We start from the raw sequence: 21,398 nt of genomic DNA on the forward strand, positions 1-21,398 counted from the left end.
TCTCTCACTGCCCAGAACTTCGTGTGGTGCAACTGCCGTGAACAGATCAAACGCAGGTATCAGCTGGTGCCCCGGACAGGTAGGATGATGCTCTGGCTTGGAATCCCAGGTGAAAACCTGGTGCTGGAGCACCTGTGACTGCTGCACCCACCTGGGTCCACTGGTCATGAAACAAAGCCCCCCTAAGTCCCAAACCCTGCAACCTTATGGTCAAAGTCAAGCTTGTCAACCATCAAATTATCTGATGCCTGGTAATAATCAAAAACTTGACCAGATCTTAAAGGCAACTGCTTAAACCTAAAAAAGATCATTAATTTGTCTGGATCTGTCAAAAATATAGAAGCTGCAGCTTCTTGTTGAATCAGTTTATCTTTTAGCACAGCGGGATATGATGTCGGGAGAGTGTGTGCTGTCCTACTTGGAGATCTGCAGCACAGAGGACCCCTCTACCCTGCGGCATTATGACTTATGAGTCCTCCTTTTTCCCATTCTGCTGAAAGCCACACGCACCATGTGCAGCTCTGGCAGGACCTCGCTGTGGAACGGTTTACGATGTGAACAAAATGACAAAACAGCACTCAGCAAAAACGTATAGAGGGAGCATATGGTTGCTATCATTGTCATGCTTTGCATGATATTTTTCAAGGACCTTCAAATAGTGTATGAAAAGATATATTTTTTGTCTCAAGAATGGGAGAACCGAGAGGGAAGCTATGCTGTAGGCCGGGGGGGTCGGACCTACCGGCGGCGAGGAACGTTGGTACGGATTCATCCGTTCTCATGCCACGACTCGCAAGCATTGGGGTGGTTCTCTGCAGTGCGGAATTAAGGTGGATATCAACATGCATTTGCCCGAAGATCTCTATGAACATGGGCAGTGTATATGTCACCTACAAGGTATTTACGTTTCAGGACCTGGGCAAGAATAAAACGTATGAACAGGTAAGCAGGCCTATGAGGACAAATGTTTTCATTGTGAGAAAACAATTAAGTCAGATGTTTTTGTATAAAACCACAAAGGATGGGGTTTCAATTCGACCCCGCTAGGAAGTCATATTCGTGAAATGGCTTATCTGTGATTAAAAGGGACTCTCGTTATTTGTCGTAGTATTTGGAAGAGCTGAACTTCCAGCACAGCCTTATTATTGTGCTACACAAAGGATCTTTCAAACCGGAATAGCAAGAGGCAACAGAATGTACACAGAGATTTCAGATGACTTCATATAATGTAATAAATTGCTTTGCCCTCTCTTTTAAGAGCGGCAACAAAACCGGGGAGTGAGAATTATGCATGCGAGTCATCAGGAATTTTGACTGTAGCCACCGGCTCAAGTTACAGTAAATCCAGCGCACAAAACGTAACCGAACCCGTCGAAGAATTAACCTCGCAACATTATGTCACACGTTCACATATCTGAAGTCAAGCGAGACACAGAACCGGAGGCGAAGAACATTCATTTTAAGGAAATAAGAATACCATAGAGTACCGAACCAAGCGACATGTTCTTACTGGTTCTCTGGGCAAAGCAAATAATTTCTTTTAGGTGAAAATTGTACCGTTCCAGCTCTGAAACACCTGTTTCCCTTTTGTCTCCACGTTTTGAAGCCATCATATTTTCCTCTCTTTTCTAAAGCTCTTTATCCTCCTTTGAAGGTTTTTGCCTGTCTTGAAGGACAACATCAGATCCCCATCTCAGAGCTCCTCACCTTATTTCTTTAAAGAACCAAAAAGCTTCCTGTCCTCTTTTCCACCACTTAAAAAAATATATAAAGTTTAAAAAAACACAAATAAAGTGCTCTTGCTCAAATGCACTCCCTTTCACGTGCTAAAGACAAGCGGAAGACGAGCAATAAAGGCGGAGACGTCTTGACTTCATTATTTATTTCCAAGCCCACCTGGTACAACTATTATTAGGATCCAAAACAATATGACTTCAAGCAGACTTTGAAGTGATAGGACTGAAGCACATTTGTTCACATACTTTGCAGCTGAAGTAGAACAAATACTGTAAATAAATACTGTCATAAGAATAAGGCGCGATGTTGGCGTTTGCTGAGAGCGATCGCTTTGATGTGTCAGTACGTTCGCGCACGATGGCTAACGTAACGCCGTAATCGTTCATGCGAGCTTTATCTCGTGTTTTCTGTGACCACACTGGAGGGGGGAAAACTACACCTGAGGTTACAGGCGTGACCTACGACCTTTGACCTGTGTTCAGATCAGAGGGACTAGCCTTCAGGCTCCGTGTGCAAACACTCCTTTTACCGGCGCTTGTTCAATAATCAGCCGTAGAGACAGCGTGTGTGTGTGTGTGTGTGCGTGTGTGTGTGTGCGCACACGCACAAAACCCTACCTGGCCTTTCTCCCTCACGGCTACGTCAGCGATAAGCACCATTGTGTGAGCGGATGTGTTTTGAGTGGCTCAGGGGTGTGAATCCCACGACCCTCACGAGGCTGTCAAAGGCCCGGCTGCGGGCGCCTTTCATCTCCGATCGCGGGGGTTACGCACCAGTCGGGCTTTGCCTAAGACCCTCTGAATGGCCTGGACTGCTAATGACCGGCATCCCAAACATCACTCCCAAGGATTTTTACTCATGTGTTTATCTCATTATGCTGCAAGGAGAAGCCGCGTAAAATGTTTCAGAGACAAACATGAACATGAGAGCATGCATAATAAGTGACTCTCTGTGTGTCGCACTGCGCAGGACACAATTACTGTAAATCAAACCAGTATGATACAGTATGATACATTCTAACCTCATGCTCCATCGTCACCATTTTCAGGATATTTCCATTATTAGCACCACGTTACTGCTGCCCTTAGCTATGTAGGAGACACTGAGGGCAAATGACAATACCGGTAGCACTTGACTTATGACATATGCGACTTGCAGCTACCGAGACTTATGACGACTGTCCGATATGACACGTTACATTACTTTACAGTAGACCTAATGGTGGCGATAATGATAATGGACGACAATGGACGATTCCCTCCATCTGCTGTACAGTAACATCAGCTGGCTGCATTGCTGCAAAGTACCGTATTTGTTATTCACTCAGCGTGTTTGTGTGCAACTCCGTTTTATTTGCAAAAATTTTTTATTTAAAGAATGTCTCGTTTGAGATTCCACTCAAGCCACGTTTTTTTAATGATGGCTTGCAAGTGAAAACATGAGTGTTCTGGCATTGCAAAGATTAACAGTGCAGCAAATAATAGTGCAGCATGAAATATACTCTACTGTGTTAATGTTTATCATAATTATAATGCAGCAACCCATGCTACGGATGGGCACCCCCTAGGTGTGGAATGGAAAGTGAACTGTAAACTGTGAACTGTCATTTGTACAATGGGATGCTGGGAAATGTAAACAGTTTTGCAGCTGTTGTGCAGCGTGACCATATGCTGCATTATTGAAAATGTGGGCTAGGGGTTCTGATTCTAGGGGTTAAGCATTTGTCTGAAAAAGCAATCATTCTCTTACTTATCTCTTGTTCTTGCCCAGTGTTCCAATAAATTCTTTGCTGCGGATGCCTGCTACATGTCCATTTACCCCATTGGAACCCAAAGCCATACTTACTAAAGTGGTGTCAGGGGTGGGATTAAGGGAACATATGTGTGAAATTTGTCCCAAGAGAACCCCTTCGTAAGTCAAGGAGCACCTGCAAAGGATTATTAATAGGTGTTTCTGTGGCAGGACGAGTCCATCCCTCCTTCCTCATCCTAAAAACACTAGCCTGTAAGCAGAAACCATGACTGTTACAGACTTTCCCTCAACACATCATCTCTGAGAGCCCCACTAGCCTTGCAAGTGGGAAAATGGGAAATGTTTAGGAGAACAATGTTCCTCCAAACATTCCTCTCCGCAGATATGGCCTGAGGGAACGGACGAGGGAACGAGCAGACGGGTTGCGTCTCAAGCCTACACCCATATACACAAGTTGAGCCAGAACTTACAGAGCTGGAGTACAGTGACACATCACAGCCTGCCAAAAGCAGAAACAACTTCTCTTGTTATTTTAACAGAAGACCAGGGTAATTTTCAAATGTAAAATTAGACATAAAATCTAATTTTACCGATATTCCCACCCACTGAGTGCAACGTACAGTAAATTTGCACCAGGAACAGAAAAAATTCTACAGCGTCCCAAATTCATTCAAAAAATATTAACGAATCCAACTGTAAACGAACAGCTAATTTCACATCCCTCTTTTATTTATTTGCGTATCACAAAAAAAGTCAGTGGTAACAGTAACAATTGCAACCCTTCACAATTTTCCAGTAGCTCAGCAGTAGATTCTTGGCAGATCGCTGCCGCCACCTATGGGCTGTAACGGGGCCTACAGTCTGCCGTGACACCACAGCACCATTGGCTCGAAAGTTCTTTAGATGTTCACTGTAGAAAAGACACCAAAAGGAACTGCCATTAAGACTGTATTGTGTAAAAAAAATGAAGACATTATTGCATATTACTGGGCATCTCTGGAAAGCCAATTCATATTCTGAAGCCTTCATCATGTCACAGCACCGCTACCCATCACGCCCCATGACCACTTGTCATCATTGAAAGACATGATCTCTCCATTCAGGCTGAGCCGAGCCCAAAACCACCACCTCTCCAGAGCATCGACTGCGTGCGAACACTTAGGGGGGGAGAAAGTGCCGTGTGTGATCTGAAAGAACGCAGACACTTCAAAGCGCATCGCGCGCAGGTGCGAGGGCCGCCGGACTGAGGGCCCCGTGATGCCGCCTCCATGAAACGCCATGCTCCTTTGAAGGGTCCTGGCACTGCAAAGCCAACGTGTTTACACCACAAACACAGCCCCAGTCTGTACGCGGCTCGCAGCGCACAACTGTGTTTTCCGTGAGCAAATCTGGTTCTTTTTCTTCCCTGACTCACACACAGGCAGAACAAAGGGCTCATTAATTCTGTGTATCAATCAGAACTGCTCCCTAGGCCAGAGCTCTCAGAGCTCTACTCTTCTGGCTGTTTGCTGCTCCTTAATCATTTTAATTATGTTGTTCTATATAAAATAAGCATGGTTTGTTAAGATCTTTACAGGCGTATGGCTTTGCGTCTTAACAAATTCCTTATGTTTGCCCAAGGTTATCGCACATAAATGCGTCCCCCGTCGGGCAGTCTATGATTAAAGTGTAAAAGAAATAAATTAATAAGAAACACGTTAAAAAGATGGGCAAAATTACATCATGACTTTGCAGGACTGTTGGTGATCACAGTCCTTTCTGAGACTTTCGTCCACAGTCACCCATGTTACTGTCATGTGTTTGTGCTTCTAGCTCTTCCAAGGTGGTGCTATTATACCGCACCCCCACCCCACCCAACGTGAATTCTGCAGGACCACCCATTTCCAAAGAGAAAGAGCACCTGGAACTGATCATCACTTCTTGCGGTACAAACAGCAGCCTGACAGGTATGTGGAGAATGCAAGATAGAATGCAAATGATTAATTTGCTGTGGATTCTGCCGGGGAGGTTCCACCCAAGAGCTAAAGAATGCACCGCATCCTGGAATGGCAAAGTAGCCCTGCCCTGCTTTCGGCAGCCTATGCAGACCTCCGGTCAAGTCCTTCATCCACAAAAAGCTCCACTTGCACGCATGCTGGCCAGTCAAGAGCCAATGAAGGACCTGGAGAGAATAAAGTTTGTGTTTGTGAGGCTTCATCCTCTGAAACTGTTCTTTTCCAAGAGTCAGTTTTCTGGTGGAGGGAATCCCATGTGTAACAGGTCACTCAATGTCTAATATTCTATCATCAATACTATTCTATAGCCTAGTCATTCCTAAAGATGAGATGCTTTTGGTAAACGTAATGCTGAGATTTATTTATTTGCACCATGAATGTTTATTATGGGTAACTCTTCTGGTTTTAATTTCTATTTGTTCTACTCTATTAATTTCCATTAAAAAAAAAAAAAAAAGGGGTAAAGGAAGCGTGGAATGTGAATTTGCCCAATACACCAGCATTATGCGTGACAGTATGATGTATCTTAAGTACATAAATGAGCATCTTAAAAATCATCAGATTATGTTGAAATTTGGCTCATATTCATTTTATACTAAAAGGAACAACAAGAAGAGCTGAAAAAAAAGATTTTGTTTATTGGCACCCTACTGGCCAGTTTCTTTTAAATGCAGAGATCAGTTGGGTATTTGGGTACATCACCCATAGAGGGTCGAGTACTGCAATACGTACTGCTAGGAGCGCTAACACAAGGTGTGTCCCTTAGTGAATTATTTCTGCAATTCTGTAATTTCTCCCTCAATTCTGTAATTACTTCACTCTGCAGAACATACAGGTTTTTTACAAACCAGAATAAATAAAAACATGCTGCGCATACTAGGCCACACATTTCATGATTTCCCGGAGACAGACGGTGGCGTAGCAGGAGGAGTCCAGGTCGAACGAGAGAGCGAGGCTGGGAGCGGCGGGGTCGTCCTCCAGGTCGCGCAGCTCCTGTGTGACATTTCGGGGGACAGCCAGCACGGGCCGGTAGCAACCTGGAACGTTTAGCTTCAGCGGCGTGACTCGGAAGCGGCAGTCGCGCAGGCCATCCGATGCCAATCTCTCCCTGTACCAGGCGCCCACCGCATTCTCCGGGTACTTCACCGTGTTCCCAGGCATAGGCAGAACCACCTGATAACACAAGGAGTGCGGTGACATCAGTCTGAACAGCTATTACTAATACTATTATTTATTATTTAGCATACACCTTTGTCCAAGGCAACAGTGCAGGATATACAGGTGGAGTTACTTACAATGGGGTTCCGTCTCTAATTCCACAGTCACAAATCACCTTATACTGCATTACTCTAAACCATTAGGATATATAAAATATATAAACTGTTGACATGTATGAATGGTACATTGTATAAAGGATTTTGTTCAACATATACTTTGTTATATGGTTTACATTTACATTTATTTATTTAGCAGACACTTTTCTCCCAAGTAACTTCCAATGAACTCTATGTAGCGTTATCAACCCACACACCTTATCCACCAAGGTGACTTACACTGCTAGATACACTACTTACACTGGGTCACTCATCTGTAGTTACCAGTTTCACACAACAGTCATGTTAAAATAATAGCAATATAGAATAATAACAACATAAATACAGTACTGTATAATTAATCATTAGTGTTATAATCATTTCATGCTGCATTATGAATCTGATTTGTTTCACTTTTTCATTTCTGCACCATCACAATACTCTTGTTTTCACTTGCTGACTGTTGGGAGAAAAAAGTAACTTGAATGGAATCCGAAACAAAAAGTTGTGTAAATAAAACACAGTTGCCGACAAACATACCGTGTCAATAAGAAATGTGGTGCCAATTATACAGCAGAGCATCTGTCGTTAGGTGTTACAACCAAACGTTGTAACCCAAAAAACAATAGTGTATAGTTGAAGGAACAGCCATTGTAAGGAAGGATTGTTGTAGGTCACATATTGTAATTTGAGGACTACCTGCACTGCATTAAGGCACTTACAGTGATTTACCATTTCCTATTTATACAGCAGGGTATTTTTATTGGGTCAGTTCAGGGTATGTACCTTAATCAACGGTGCTACAACAAAAGGGTGGACTGCAAGGCACCAGCTCAAATCACTTCCCTACCCGCTGGCCCACCTCGCATATTACGCCACGACCACTTTGCCAGACTAAGGTAACGAACGCAGTCAGAAAAGATTCACTCGAGGGCAGGGAACACACCTGTCGAAGAGAGAAGACATCATCGTTCTCTTCTGCCGCCGTCACAACATGAATCTATGAAACAGAAGGATGTCAGTTGAAAAAACACAGATGGAAAAAGGGTTTTTCTAAATTTACTGCTAATACAGTCATTTCAGCTGTGCTGTTTGTATGGTTACACACACACGCAATCAGGCATTTCCAGAGCAGAGCTATTTAAACACAAATGCAACACAAAAATCCAAAGATGCAAAGTAATAAAACCACTTCTTCATTACTGTCCTGTTAACCAACAGGTGCAGAGTGTTTTTAGGAGGCTGTCCTACTACCTGAGGTGGACTTTCATTCCCTCGCTCTCCCGGTGCTCTGCTGTCCAACACCAGGTCTCCCTGGACGACGCGATGGCCGAACTGCTGCAGCCTATAGGTGGTGCCCTCATTCCACAGTCGGCTGCAGTAGGCGTGCACGTAGAAGACGCGTGTGCTGTGGGGGAGACTAAGCCAAGCGCGGGTGCAGCCATCGGGCCCCGAACCGTACCGGTGTAGCGCTCGCAGGAGGAGCCGCTCCCTCGCCTTGTGCTCGGGCATCAGGGTCAGGCTCTCCTTGGCGTTACCTGGAAACGAGCACGAGAAGTGGCGTCAATATGGCGGGGGGCCAAGGAATCAACCCACGAATGGTCAACACTGTCAAACATGGTCATTGGGAGGTAGATTGAAAAGCAAGTCAAGGCCCTTTTCCATGCAGTCCTCCTGCTCACCGGTGTTCAGGAAATGGCGCTTGGCAACGTTCTGGGGGTCGTCCCCTTCCTCCGGGGTGAAGAAGAGTCTGACAGCCACATCCTGAGGAGCACATTCAACAGAAAAGACGTCACCTTCGCTATTGTGCCAACCGAGCCAACTGAACGAGAGCCTCGGGAGAAGCGGGAACGCGAAACGACACGTGTTTGATGTGGAAAGGTGTACCATTTCATGCTTGAGCAGTGCTAGTCCAACCAGGTCGGCTCGAACGCTCTGTCCGGTTCCGAATCTCTGTGGCCCGTAGTAATTCACAAAGCCGTTCGCCTGCAAAGAAACCCTCGCACCTCAGCAAAGCCTGTTATTGGGTCAAGAGCAGGTCTCAGCAGGGATCCAGAATGGGAACGATGGCCGAGTCACCTTCACGTTGTCCAAAGCCTCGAGGACGATCTGCTGTAAGGTGGATCTGCCATCACCATGGTGAACCCGCACATCCCTCACAACAAGATCAAAGTGATTCCCCAGCAACGCGCCCAGTCTGAGGGGCTCGGGCACGGGCCGGATGTGGGACAGCAGAATACCCTTCTTCTCAAACGTGGCGCTCATCTCCTCCAGCCTGCCAACGTTCACCACACACTCGTGAGACACCTAGCCAGCAGTACACACTTCTCACCCGTACGATTTACACTGTGAAATTTTGCCCCTTCGTACGGCCGGGAAAAGCAGGGTGTCAGGAAGACCTGAGTGGGATTAGGTGCCGAACTCCAGGGTACAAAAGCAGCTCCGAGGTAGAAACCTTTGAGATCCCAAAACCTGCTAACCAAGTAGCTGCAGTTGCGGTCAAACATACTGGCACCCGTTGTAATTTTCGCAAATATCTCACAATTTTCTCTAAAAATAAGTTGACCAAAACATCACGTTTCACTGTGGGGAAGGTGTCCTTTTATTTGAAGGTTTTGTTTTGTTCTGTGACCACAGACATGGTGTATTTTACCAAAAAGCTCTAATTTGGTCTCATCTGTCCACAGGACATTTTGCTGGACTTGTGTCAAACTGCAGTTGGGCTTTCCTATGTCTCTTACTCAATAGAGGGGTCCACATGGGTATCCTACCACATACAGAAAAGAACGCCGAACTTTTCAAAAGTACTCAGCAAGGTATCCATATCTAAGTCCCTCTGAAAACCTGAGGAGACACCTGAGAACAGCAGCTGGGAGGAGGGACCCTTAACACGGAGGTACAGGAAGGTCATCGATGTCTATAAGAAGCGCTGGGTTTTGACCGAAAGCTGTGCTACCAAATATTGAATATGAGGTGTCAATGATTTTCCCATTGCTATTTCTTTTTATTTTCTGATTTAAAGGGTACATTACATTTCCAATAAAAAATAAAGCTTTTGTAATATTAACAGTGAAGTAAAGAATTCCAGAGATAAAACACTTTGGTCAATGTCAAGTTATTTTTTTTTTTTTACAGATAATTGCAATTTATTGGCAAAAAAGGTGCCAATATTTTTGGCCACGATTGTGTAGGTGGCCCTCAGCTTACAACATACGTGACTAATAACAGCCCGGACTTACGACTGCTATCCCATCAACCTTATTTTCAAATCTCAACATCTAACGACGAACGCTCCATCTGCTTAATATTTAAAATGGCAAGAGGAAAAAGTGAGTGCTCTGCTGGTGCAGAAAAGAAAATGCAAATGAAAAAAAGTTACTGAAAAGAAGGAGAATAATAATATTAAAAGCGCAGCACGGAAATATAATTATAACACTTAATAATCGTGACTAATGTCTGAAATTAGTGAAACAATAAAACCCTGTTGTAGAATATAGCATTCATACATTTTCATTGTTTATACTGTATATCTTTACGGTTTAGGTGATACAGTACGACGGGACTGGAATGGAAGCCTGTCGTAGTGAAGTCCTCCTGTACATGTAAATGGAAAACACAGCGAAGGAGCCTTTGGGAATCGGCAGGTTGCTTCACCTTTGAGGGGAGACCTTCTTCACTACCATGGACTGGTAGGTAGTCGCACGCTTGTCTTTGATGCCAGCGTAGGTGAAGTCTGAGGGGAGCACACCCAGCCACGTGGCCATGTAGCTTATTGCTTCCAGGGTTTCCAGATTCTCTTTTCTCAGAGTGAAAGCTGGAGGATGGTTGGTGTGGAAAATATAGAGATAAAAGCTGATAGCAAGCGTTGCATCACATCCGAGTCAACAAGGTGGTTGTGCCAGTGAAAGGAGTAATCATGAGTTCCGATGATACTCAGCATGTCGTCTTACCTGCATACCTGACACCTTCATCCTCACGGTCAGCAGCTGTCCTCTTCCGAGTCTGCGTGCTCTTCTCTCGGAACCTCACCGTGATCGCCGTTCCCTGCGAGCCATCGCCATTGCTGCTGCTGAAGCTCTTGGTTTCCACCAACTTACCAAAGCACTTGCTGAGGAAATGATGCACCGCCTTCCTGTGCTCCTTGCTGTCGTCTTGCTTGAAAGTGAAGACTGAGCCGGGCACTTTGGCGTCTAGAAATCTGAAGAAGTTCTCAGACTCTTCCTGGGAAACCAGGCAGGAGAGCTCTTTGTAATTGGGATCCTCCTTCACCAGGATTTCGCTCTTGTTTGTTCTGGTCATTAAATGGGGGTAATGGTGGCGAACTGCCCGGTGAAGGCTGGCCCTTCGCCGTTTATCCGGAAAGGTGCCCAGCGACAGTTCTTCGCCTGCCCCGGACTTGGAGACGAACTCTTCCAGTTCTTCATTCACAGAATGTCCCAACACCAGTTCCAGGTCCAGGGGTTCTTCGCACACGAGCGTTGGGTCGGAGTCTCGACCGTCCACACGCGCCCCCGACGTTCTCTCCGCCACACAGTTGCGAGCTGCTACATCGCCGCTCCGGTCCTCGGTCTTCGGCCCACGGCAGCAAAGCCGCGCGCTGCTCTCAGGCGGCGGATAGCTTCTCTTCCCTAAATAATCTTCTGAATTCACCAGCTCTCCGTTGACATCGATTTCAGTCACCACAAAGTCGCTGGTGCAATTCTTTATGGTTCCGTAGAAGCCTTCGTGGGCCGAAATGTAGCAGAGCATCGAGCTGCCATCCGCCCTCGCTCCTTCTTCCATTTTATTATTCAGATCTTACCAGTTCATTAAACTTTTATTATGGAGGGATTTCAAAGCCTCAAAAACAAAATGTTCCAGACAAACACCCGTCCAGAATTCTGCAGCTGTGTGCACTCACCGTTCTCACCTAAGAGCACGAGCATGGTATGGAAAATACTTTATCAACTCATGATGAATAGCAAAAAACATGTAAAAACAACAACAACACACACTACATGATGATCATGATCATGGCAAGAATATCATCATATGTAACGTTAAGGAGCAAAGATCACGGGTGAAGCCATGAACAGAGATGCTGATCGGGTGTTTGGGGGAATCACGAGTTATAATATGGACGCAGGTTTATTAGCAGAATTATTCACGCGCGCATGATTTTCCGTTATATTTTTCCATCGTCTTTTTGCCGAGGACGGTCGGGTCGCGCGCCCGTCATCGCTTAAGTCAGGCGCGCGCAAGATGCGAGTGCGAAGTGCAGTGTCTTGTTCTGACTAGTATACGTATGTGGTTAAAACAGTTCGTATTGTGTTGTTGCATTTTTATTAATATATATTTCTTACTAAGACTAAGTTAGTAATAATACTCCAGTAACTTGGATCGTGATTTCAATTTGCCGAGTGAAGCAATTAAAATAAGAAATAAAGCATTATTACTGGGAGATGACCGAGATGATGCGCCGCCGTAATTTCTCGGTTTACTTCTGTTAAAATTCTTCATTGGCGTTTCCAACCATCGCTCACCATTTAAACCGTACACATGCGAACGAAATCGCGCACGCACCGCTTCAGCGTGGTCAGCAGCACGCCTCAAGACTTCCGCGTCACGTGTGTGTTATTGACGCAATTAAAGGGGACGTCCATGATTTTTTTTTTTTTTTTTTTCTTCACGACAAAAACTCTTAAAGGTGAATTATGTCTCATCGCGGCAGTGAACGCTTACAAAGCAGAGACCTTCCGCGTCACATGCGCATCGAACTACAATTAAAGGGGACGCCTGCAATTATTTTACCAGACAAAAAAACCTTGAAGGTTAATAATGAGTTTCTTAACTGAGGAAATTGCCAAATCTGGGAAAGTTGGGCTTCTATTTACTGCAGCATGGAAGTCGTAACACCGTCGTCAAAGGTGAGTCCGCGTTAGTGAACGGTTACGGTAAAAAATTGTGTGTCAGCTGAAGAAAACGAGGTTTTTAAGTTTTCAAAAAAATCGGGACGTTTCAATTTCACGTGAGGAAGTCAGAAAAAAATGGCCAGCAGCGAATCATGAAATACTGAAGAGAGGAGGAGCGAGGAGACGGAGTCACGGACGGTGGTGCACGATGAACACTCGCTCAGTTCTCCCGCCTCAGCTACATTTCAAAAATTTTGTCAAATGTGCGGTTAGCCGACACTTTCTCAAAGCAAAGTACGTTTTGAAAACTTTCGGTGAACGTTACGTGGTACTAACTTCGCAACAGACGTGATCATGTAGTTAGTTTCGAAGACAAGATGAATCATGTATGTCTTTGGATTGTGAGAGGAATCAGGAAACCCACACACAGACAACATCATGCAAACAACACAGACTGAGTTGGGATCGAACCCCTGTCCTCTCACACCACCCAGGCACTGTTTGCGCAGTCGCACCATCTCTACTAGCAACTGCCTTTCAGAATTGGTAGGAAAGTCAAATGTGATTGTGGTAGATGATTTGAAGCCAGTTTACGTAGCAGACAGGTTATCAGGGACACGTGGATCCGAAAAAGATGCGTTTTGAGACCCTTTCTGAATGTTGAGAGGGACTCAGCAGCTCTGAGTGACGGAGGGAGCTCTTTCCACCACATTGGAGCCAAAGCGAGAACCTGCGGGCTTTTGGTTTTAGATCTCTCTGGCGTGGGACCGCCGAGCAGCCTGAGGTTGCGTTGTCTGTGTTATTCAGGTGACGCCTTGATTTTTAACAGTGAAGTGAACTGATGTGAACTTGTTCTTATCCCAGGATGAGTGAAGCAGTCGCTCCATCAACCTTTGTGCGGAGCCTCGGCTATGGGACCCTACATCAGCTGGCTGACTTCTTGGACCCCCAAGACAGCTGGAAGAGGGTCCTCATGGAAATCAGAAAACCCACAGGAGAGCCAAGGTACAGCCAGCTCCACCTCAGGTAGGCTGCCTCAGCCAAACACATTTACAAGTATCTGATGCTTTTGTCCACCGCAACTTACAATGTTAAGGTGTCCAGAGTTATTCACTCATTTATACAGCTGGGTAATTTTACTGGAGCAATTTAGGGTAAATACCTTGCTCAAGGGTATTACAGCTGGAGGTGGGATTCAAACCGGGGTTCTTTATGTCCTAAGACATCAGCTCTAACCACAATGCCACCTGCTGCTCCATCATGAGTGTGGAGATGATTCATCAAACATGGCCAGAGTGTCAGAAGACTGGTAGTACAAGTGATGCTGAATGACAGCTCATTGTAGAGCTTTGGAGGACAAATGGAGAATGGTCCATCCTTTTGTGTGCTTGGACAGGTTCCTTGGAGGATGTTGGAAAAACCCTAATGTAAAACCTGAGAAGTGCAGCATGACAGCTGGGTGGAGTTCTTACTGAGAAACTGCTGTCAGCTGTTGCTTCAGTTTTGTCTTCCCACTGTTGTGTCCAGGAGGTTTGAGGGCGTCGTGGCCATGGGGAAAAGCCCCACAATTGCCCTGCTCTCCGACTGGGGCACCACCAACTGCACGGTGGGCCAGCTGGTGGACATCTTGGTAAGAAACCAGCTCCTGGCTCCAGCTCGTCTACTTCTGCCAGGTAGGTTAACTGTCTTTCTGAATGTTGCTGCTAATTAAATGTCCTGCTGGGACACTGTAGTTCCCTGTCCTCCTTCAGTCCACCCATCCATCTCCGTTAATGTTTGGTGCAATGTATAAATTATTTGGGCTTTTACAGATTTAGCTGTGGGGATCCCAGTTGTGCCATCTCCGAGTCCTGGATGGCAGGAAACAGTCGGACTGAGCAAACAGGTAACTGTCGCCATGGGCCGGGCGGAGGAGCGCCAGCTGGCGGACAGCACCAGAACTCAAGTGGAGGACAAAGAGTCACCCGATGACAGAGGTGTGTTACTCCAAAGTACCTGGAACTCAGCTGTGCAGTCAGGATAATGCATTTTATAAAAAGGTACTGGCAGGTGGGTTTTTAAAATTATTCCTTATAAATGTCTGCCTTCAAGATGCATGGAACTACAGGACTTGTTTTTAGAACAGGGGCATCGAGCCTTTTCCGGTCAAGGACCGGACCAGAGTTATGCTTGTGAACTGGTTCAAGATCTGCAAGTCGTACTTTAGTGATGTACTGAATCTTAAATGTATGAAATGAAAAATAATTTACTGTACTTTATTTAGATGTGTTCTGGGTGTGTGATTCAATACAATTTGTAGCATTTATGCTAGGAATAGTACATATAATTTGACAAGTGTTCTTGCAAGACACTTGTTGGACACCCCTGGACTGTTTCTGTCACTAGCTTAATTGGAGTTTTAAACCAGTTCAGCTGAACTGGTCATTTCAGGGGTTTGGCATGCAGCTGTGTGTTAAATAAAAACATGTTTGCGCTGTCAAAACAAGTACAAGTTAAAGTGCACCTAAACCACATGTACTATCAAGCTACATAAGATCTGTCCAATACAAAGTAACACCACATAATAATGACAGGTTTTATTATTTACAGGTGACTTCATTGCATATTTGGTTCTTGGAAGTGTGTGATGTAGATGAACTGTGTATTAATTACATTATACACTGCTCAAAAAAATTAAAGGAACACTTTGAAAGCACATCAGATCTCAATGGGGAAAAAAATCATGCTGGATATCTATACTGATATGGACTGGGTAATGTGTTAGGAACGAAAGGATGCCACATCGTTTGATGGAAATGAAAATTATCAACCTACAGAGGGCTGGATTCAAGGACACCCCAAAAATCAAAGTGAAAAAATGATGTGGCAGGCTAGTCCATTTTGCTGAAATTTCATTGCAGCAACTCAAAATGGTACTCAGTAGTTTGTATGGCCCCCACGTGCTTGTATGCATGCCTGACAACGTCGGGGCATGCTCCTAATGAGACGACGGATGGTGTCCTGGGGTATTCCCTCCCAGATCTGGACCAGGGCATCGCTGAGCTCCTGGACAGTCTGAGGTGCAACCCGGCGGCGTCGGATGGAGCGAAACATAATGTCCCAGAGGTGTTCTATTGGATTTAGGTCAGGCAAGCGTGGGGGCCATTCAATGGTATCAATTCCTTCATCCTCCAGGAACTGCCTGCATACCCTTGCCACATGAGGCCGGGCATTGTTGTGCACCAGGAGGAACCAGGACCCACTGCACCAGCGTAGGGTCTGACAATGGGTCCAAGGATTTCATCCCGATACCTAATGGCAGTCAGGGTGCCGTTGTCTAGCCTGTAGAGGTCTGTGTGTCCCTCCATGGATATGCCTCCTCAGACCATCACTGACCCACCACCAAACCGGTCATGCTGAACGATGTTACAGGCAGCATAACGTTCTCCACGGCTTCTCCAGACCCTTTCATGTCTGTCACATGTGTTCAGGGTGAACCTGCTCTCATCTATGAAAAGCACAGGGCGCCAGTGGTGGACCTGCCAATTCTGGTGTTCTATGGCAAATGCCAATCGAGCTCCACGGTGCCGGGCAGTGAGCATAGAGCCCGCTAGAGGACGTCGGGCCCTCAGGCCACCCTCACAAAGTCTGTTTCTGATTGTTTGGCCAGAGACATTCACACCAGTGGCCTGCTGGAGGTCATTTTGTAGGACTCTGGCAGTGCTCATCCTGTTCCTCTTTGCACAAAGGAGCAGATACCGGTGTATATTAATAATGAGAGCAATAGTCCTGCTGGTTTAGAAGTTGTCCTGTCAATGAATGTGACTCTGCCAGAAGGTGGCAGCATTTTTTCAAAATGCAGCGTAAGTGTTAGATTGTGTATTGCCCTGACTAGACTGTGCTGCCGTTCTGGTGCTCAGGCTTCCACAGGTTCTCCTTCCAAGAGCTGCTCCAGATGACTAGTAATTTTGATGATCGGTCTGCATCTGAGGGTGGAGGCAAGTTGGGGGAAGGTGGCTTTGGGACCGTGTACCGTGGAAACTTCAACAAAGTGGATGTGGCGGTGAAGAAACTGAACTCTGTAAGTTCCAGACCCTCCGCATCATCCTCGCCATGTGTTTGGTACTGACATTGAAATAATCCTGCGCCGAGTTCAGACAACGGGATGATTCAAAGCCAGATGTCTGGCTCTAATCTGTACCCATGAGTTCTGGACTTCAACTCTGGTCATAGCTGCTATATACGCTACTGGTCAAAAGTTTTATAACACCCCCATTTTTCCAGTTTTTATTGAAATGTAAGCAGTTCAAGTCCAGTGAATAACCTGAAATGGTACAAAAGTAAGCGGTAAACTGCCAGAGGTTTTAAATTTTTTTTTTTTTTTTTTAAAATCAAAAACTGAAAAATAATGTACATTTCAGAGTTATACAAAAAGGCCTTTTTCAGATAAGAAGTAATGGGTTACCAACTTAAAGCTATTCTGCAGCAATGGAAGTAAATTAAGCCTTGAAAGTTGATGCTAACAATTCCTACACATGTCCCAACTTTCGTTGATTACTTACAAACCCTCTGTCTGTATAAATGTAGTGTTGGAACAGACTGTTACTACACCCTCTTAAGCATTATTTGGACAGCATTGTACTGCAGGAAGTAGTATATTGCTCTCATAATGGCGAGAAAAAGGCAATTAACAAAGGAAGACAGACCACTATAATTCCTTTCAAATATATACACTACCAGTCAAAAGTTTTAGAACGCCTCCATTTTTCCAGTTTTTATTGAAATTTACGCAGTTTGTTTGGCTCAATGTACTCTGAAATTGAAGCAAAAACAAACAATGGGACATTTTTAAAAAAAAAAAAAAAAAAAAAAAATCATGGAATCCTTTTGTTTAACAAAATTTAATCTAAAATTTTTGACTCACAAGTAGCCACCTTTTGCAGATATAACAGCCGAACACACTCGTGGCATTCTTTCTACAACGGAATTCAAATATTGTTTGGAAAGTTCCATCCTTTTGCCTACTCGACAGCATACAAAAACCCTACATGATGAACCAAAGATTTCAAATTTTGATTCATCGGTCCATAAGACCTTCTTCCAGTCTTCAGTAATCCAGTGGCGGTGCTTCATGGCCCAGGCAAACCTCTTTTTCCTATTTTAGCAATGCTTTCTTACTGCCACTTGACCTGTCAAACCTGCAGCTTGAAGTCTTCTCTTCACAGCTGAAACTGAGACTTACTTTCTTCGACCGGAGAAAGCTTGAAGCTGTTGTCCTGTGAGCCACCTATCACGCAAGCTGTTGACTCTCAGAAACTTGTCTTCTGATTCTGTTGTGGCTTTAGCTCTGCCAGACCTCTTCCTGTCAGTTTCCAAGTGCCTTTTGATGGTGTAGGAAACTCTACTCACTGACACCTTGGCTTTCTTTGCAATTTCTCTAAAGGAAAGACCTATACTTTTAAGGGTTATGCCTTAATTTCATAACTTACACATGGTCACATTTACTTTTTTTTTTTTTTTTTTTTTTAAATATATACTCTGTGTGTACTTTCCTTTCAGATGGATGACATTTCCCCCCAGGACCTGAAAACTCAGTTCAATCAGGAAGTCCAGACTCTGCGGACGTATGCACCCACTTCCTGTTTCTTCTGCAGCGCAGAGTGCCGCTGTCCCTTGAAGGGGTTGGGGGGGAGAGTGAAAGCACTGCTTCCCTTTACTGAGGCTTTAACACATACTTGACACCTCAGCTCTCATTTTTGGTAACACCAAACATATGTGCAGATGTGGATCAAAAAAAAAAAAAAAAAAAACTTATTAACCATCAGTTTCAGCCTGATTTTTAAAATCTTAGCAGTTAATTTGGATGAGCAGAAGTTCACATCACAGCTTTGGGGGTCCTTCACTGACATATGCGACCAAACTCCTGTCCAGGCTGAAACACAAGAACCTTGTGGAGATGGTTGGCTTCTCCTGCGACGGCGATCACTTGTGCCTGGTGTATCCTTACATGTGCAACGGTTCGCTTTTGGACAGACTAGCTTGCCTTGTGAGTACAGACATGTTCCTCCACAAAATGAACAAAAACTACCTGTGGTGTGAGGCCGCCGAATACCGCGTTCACTCTATTATAATACATATCGATGTTGTATGTCCGTTGCAGGGTGACAGTCTTCCTCTGTCTTGGACCCGAAGGTGTTTGATTGCTGCTGGCACAGCAAGAGGCCTAGAGTACTTACATAGCAACCACCACATCCACAGAGATGTGAAAAGGTGTGTGTTCACTGGTAGCACTCCGCTTGCGTCTCTGGGATGGCCTGCATGGAAGCGGTTCAAGCTGTCCAGTCACAGAGCTGGATTTAAGCAGCAGATGAGCTCGATGGTTCCTCTGTGCCAGGACATGTGGAGTGGCTCAAAAAAAAGGGATCAGTTAACAGGATGCGGAGTAGATTTTGGACCACATTTTGGTAGATACTGTTCCAGCCCACATGCTGAATTTCAATGGCATTCTTTGCTCGCTGTACAAAATCCATGATTCTTCCCTGCTACGCATCAACTCTCACTCACACACACACACACACACACACACACACACATTTTCAGAACCGCTCGTCCCATACAGGGTCACGGGGAACCGGAGCCTACCCGGCAACTCAGGGCGTAAGGCTGGAGAGGGAGGGGACACACCCAGGACGGGACGCCAGTCTGTCACAAGGCACCCCAAGCGGGACTTGAACCCCAGACCCACCGGAGAGCAGGACTGTGGTCCAACCCACTGCGCCACCGCACCCCTCACACACATCAACTCAACATTACTAATTTATAGCCATCTTTGAAGCAATGTGAGGTTTAACTTTCACCAGTCATGGCTGGGCAGCGCTGCATGGCAGCAAGCAGATATTGGGCCTTTTTCAGGTGCTTTTGGCACTCTAGTGCCTGCTTTTCTTCTCAGCTGGCACCTGACCTCAGCGCTCAGCTGGTCTTGGGATGTGCTGTTGTTTGCACAACTCTTAATGCATGCAAAATTATTCATATCAGCTTTTTACTTCAAACACATTGGCATCAGCTCTTTTGACATGGCAGGCTTCCTGTGCCTGAAAGGGTTAGTGCACTCAGAGCAAACTGCCTGCTAGTCTGGCGATACCTCCTTTGTTGTAACAAAAGCTGAAACTGCAGAACAGCAATATTTCTGCACAATAGCCTGTAGCATTTGTTAGATGCCACTTTTTTAAAGGAGTTTCCTCATGTTAGTAGAATGTGACCCATTTTGGTTGGCTGGCAGCGCAAACATCCTCCTGGACGAGACTTTTGAGCCGAAGATCTCGGATTTTGGTCTGACGCGGGCCTCCGAGAAGAAGAGCGCCTCCACCGTCCTTACGGAGAAGATCGTGGGAACCACGGCGTACATGGCGCCCGAGGCGTTGCGGGGAGAGATCACCCCGAAGTCGGATGTCTTCAGCTTCGGTGTGGTACGTAGCCTGCTGTCACCACTTGAGGAAGCTGTAAGGCTTCAGCTCTGTCTGCTGTAGTTATGTCTGTCCTTCACCAGCAATTTTCTAGGGGTGTCCTCATTTTCTGACACTGGCAGGTACTGCTGGAAGTGCTGTCTGGACTTCCCCCAGTTGACAGCTCCCGTGACCCTCAGTTCCTAGTAAGTATGTATACATGTCCTTTCCTTCCCACTCATCTTTGCAGTCAGTTTGTATTAGGTTATGGTCCATGTGTCCATTTTCAACGGTCAAGAAGCAAACAAAATGGTTGTAATTCTAAATGTACTTCACAGCAGGCCTCTGCTCTGCACTGGCTCAGCGTTCGTCTTTTCTCATAGATGGAAATGAAAGAAGAAATTGAGGATGAGGAGCTGACGCTGGAGCACTTTGTGGATAAGAAGATGGGAGACTGGGGCCAGGCCTCTGTGGAAAAAATGTACTCAGTAGCCAAGGACTGTCTCAGTGAGAGGAAGAACAGGAGGCCGCAGATGGAGGAGGTGCGTGTCCTGCTGGCTGCGCTCATGGAATGAGTGACACCTTATGCGTTAATTATACCAGTGGTGTAAAATAGCCTCAGTGTTACTGCATTAGGCAGAAACCTGAATCTGGATTCAGTTGGAATCACACATGGACAAAATAACTTTGTTGTTCCACTTCACTAAATTAGGGATATTTTTGTTTTAACCACTACATATTTCCAGGTTTTCATTTAGGGAAGATTTAAATGCAAGATAGTAATTAATTTTGGATGCATAAAATATTTGTCCAGTGTAGGGATCCAGTGGTCTGCAGTCTATCCCAGAAGCATAGGGTGTGAAGCAGGCTATACCCTGGAGGGGACACTAGTCTTTCACTCACAATAAGGCCAATTTACCATTACCAATCCACCTGAATTGTATGTCTTTGCAAGCATTTCCCCCCCAACCATCACATAGGCTGAGCTGGATTTGAACCCACAGCCCAGGAACTGTTATCAGGGCTATATGCTGCACAACAGTGCCACTGCCTAATGGTTTTATAAAGATGGCAATTTCTGCTCTTTTTTGGACAGGTCTTGAGGGAGCTTGAAAACATTCTTACCACCATCTCACTGGATCAGTTGAGCTATGAGAAGAAAGTGTAGAAGACACCAAATGCTACCTAAGGGCAGCTTGTGCCCCTCTTCACAAATTCAAATAAAGCAAAGCACAGCTCTGCAAGGACAGGCCTTTGATTACTGTGAAACATACAAGGAAAAACTAGTAT

At 45.3% G+C, this 21,398-nt stretch overlaps 2 protein-coding genes across 5 annotated transcripts; one reads left to right on the forward strand and one right to left on the reverse strand.

Moving 5' to 3' along the window:
* Window positions 1-5,393: 5,393 nt before the first annotated feature.
* On the reverse strand, window positions 5,394-12,390 carry pus7l (pseudouridine synthase 7 like). 4 transcript variants are annotated; one of them, XM_018747049.2, is made up of 9 exons: window positions 10,747-12,390; window positions 10,451-10,610; window positions 8,876-9,071; window positions 8,684-8,782; window positions 8,479-8,560; window positions 8,051-8,334; window positions 7,743-7,796; window positions 6,361-6,656; window positions 5,394-5,650 (listed from the first exon to the last, which is right to left on the reverse strand). In XM_018747049.2, coding segments are annotated over exons 1-9 (2,004 nt in total). In that variant the 5' UTR covers window positions 11,579-12,390; the 3' UTR covers window positions 5,394-5,649. The 4 variants fall into 4 exon arrangements, with proteins under 4 accessions (XP_018602565.2, XP_018602568.2, XP_018602569.2 ...); XM_018747052.2 differs by lacking the exon at window positions 5,394-5,650 and having other exon boundaries at window positions 5,961-6,656; window positions 10,747-11,705; window positions 12,232-12,390; XM_018747053.2 differs by lacking the exon at window positions 5,394-5,650 and having other exon boundaries at window positions 5,961-6,656; window positions 10,747-11,705; window positions 12,319-12,376.
* Window positions 12,391-12,519: 129 nt separating this feature from the next.
* Window positions 12,520-21,372, forward strand: irak4 (interleukin-1 receptor-associated kinase 4). Its single transcript, XM_018747479.2, has 12 exons — window positions 12,520-12,702; window positions 13,552-13,713; window positions 14,215-14,360; window positions 14,499-14,663; window positions 16,587-16,747; window positions 18,226-18,290; window positions 18,598-18,712; window positions 18,827-18,936; window positions 19,946-20,132; window positions 20,252-20,314; window positions 20,492-20,650; window positions 21,205-21,372. The coding sequence occupies exons 2-12, from the start codon at window positions 13,553-13,555 to the stop codon at window positions 21,274-21,276; spliced, it is 1,404 nt and encodes a 467-aa protein (XP_018602995.2). The 5' UTR covers window positions 12,520-12,702; window position 13,552; the 3' UTR covers window positions 21,277-21,372.
* Window positions 21,373-21,398: the final 26 nt, after the last annotated feature.

The sequence above is a fragment of the Scleropages formosus genome, chromosome 2 (assembly GCF_900964775.1).
Source record: "Scleropages formosus chromosome 2, fSclFor1.1, whole genome shotgun sequence".
Lineage (NCBI taxonomy): Eukaryota > Metazoa > Chordata > Actinopteri > Osteoglossiformes > Osteoglossidae > Scleropages > Scleropages formosus.

Bases quoted from the DNA above. Each gene is read 5' to 3' on its own strand.
- irak4 (XM_018747479.2), top strand. From the start codon at position 13,553: ATGAGTGAAGCAGTCGCTCCATCAACCTTTGTGCGGAGCCTCGGCTAT. The intron at 14,361-14,498 runs GTAGGTTAACTG...GGGCTTTTACAG, and splicing joins AGCTCGTCTACTTCTGCCAG to ATTTAGCTGTGGGGATCCCA. The intron at 20,133-20,251 runs GTACGTAGCCTG...TGACACTGGCAG, and splicing joins ATGTCTTCAGCTTCGGTGTG to GTACTGCTGGAAGTGCTGTC.
- pus7l (XM_018747049.2), bottom strand. From the start codon at position 11,578: ATGGAAGAAGGAGCGAGGGCGGATGGCAGCTCGATGCTCTGCTACATT. The intron at 10,611-10,746 runs GTAAGACGACAT...ACCATCCTCCAG, and splicing joins TGAAGGTGTCAGGTATGCAG to CTTTCACTCTGAGAAAAGAG. The intron at 8,783-8,875 runs GTGACTCGGCCA...GTTTCTTTGCAG, and splicing joins AGGCTTTGGACAACGTGAAG to GCGAACGGCTTTGTGAATTA.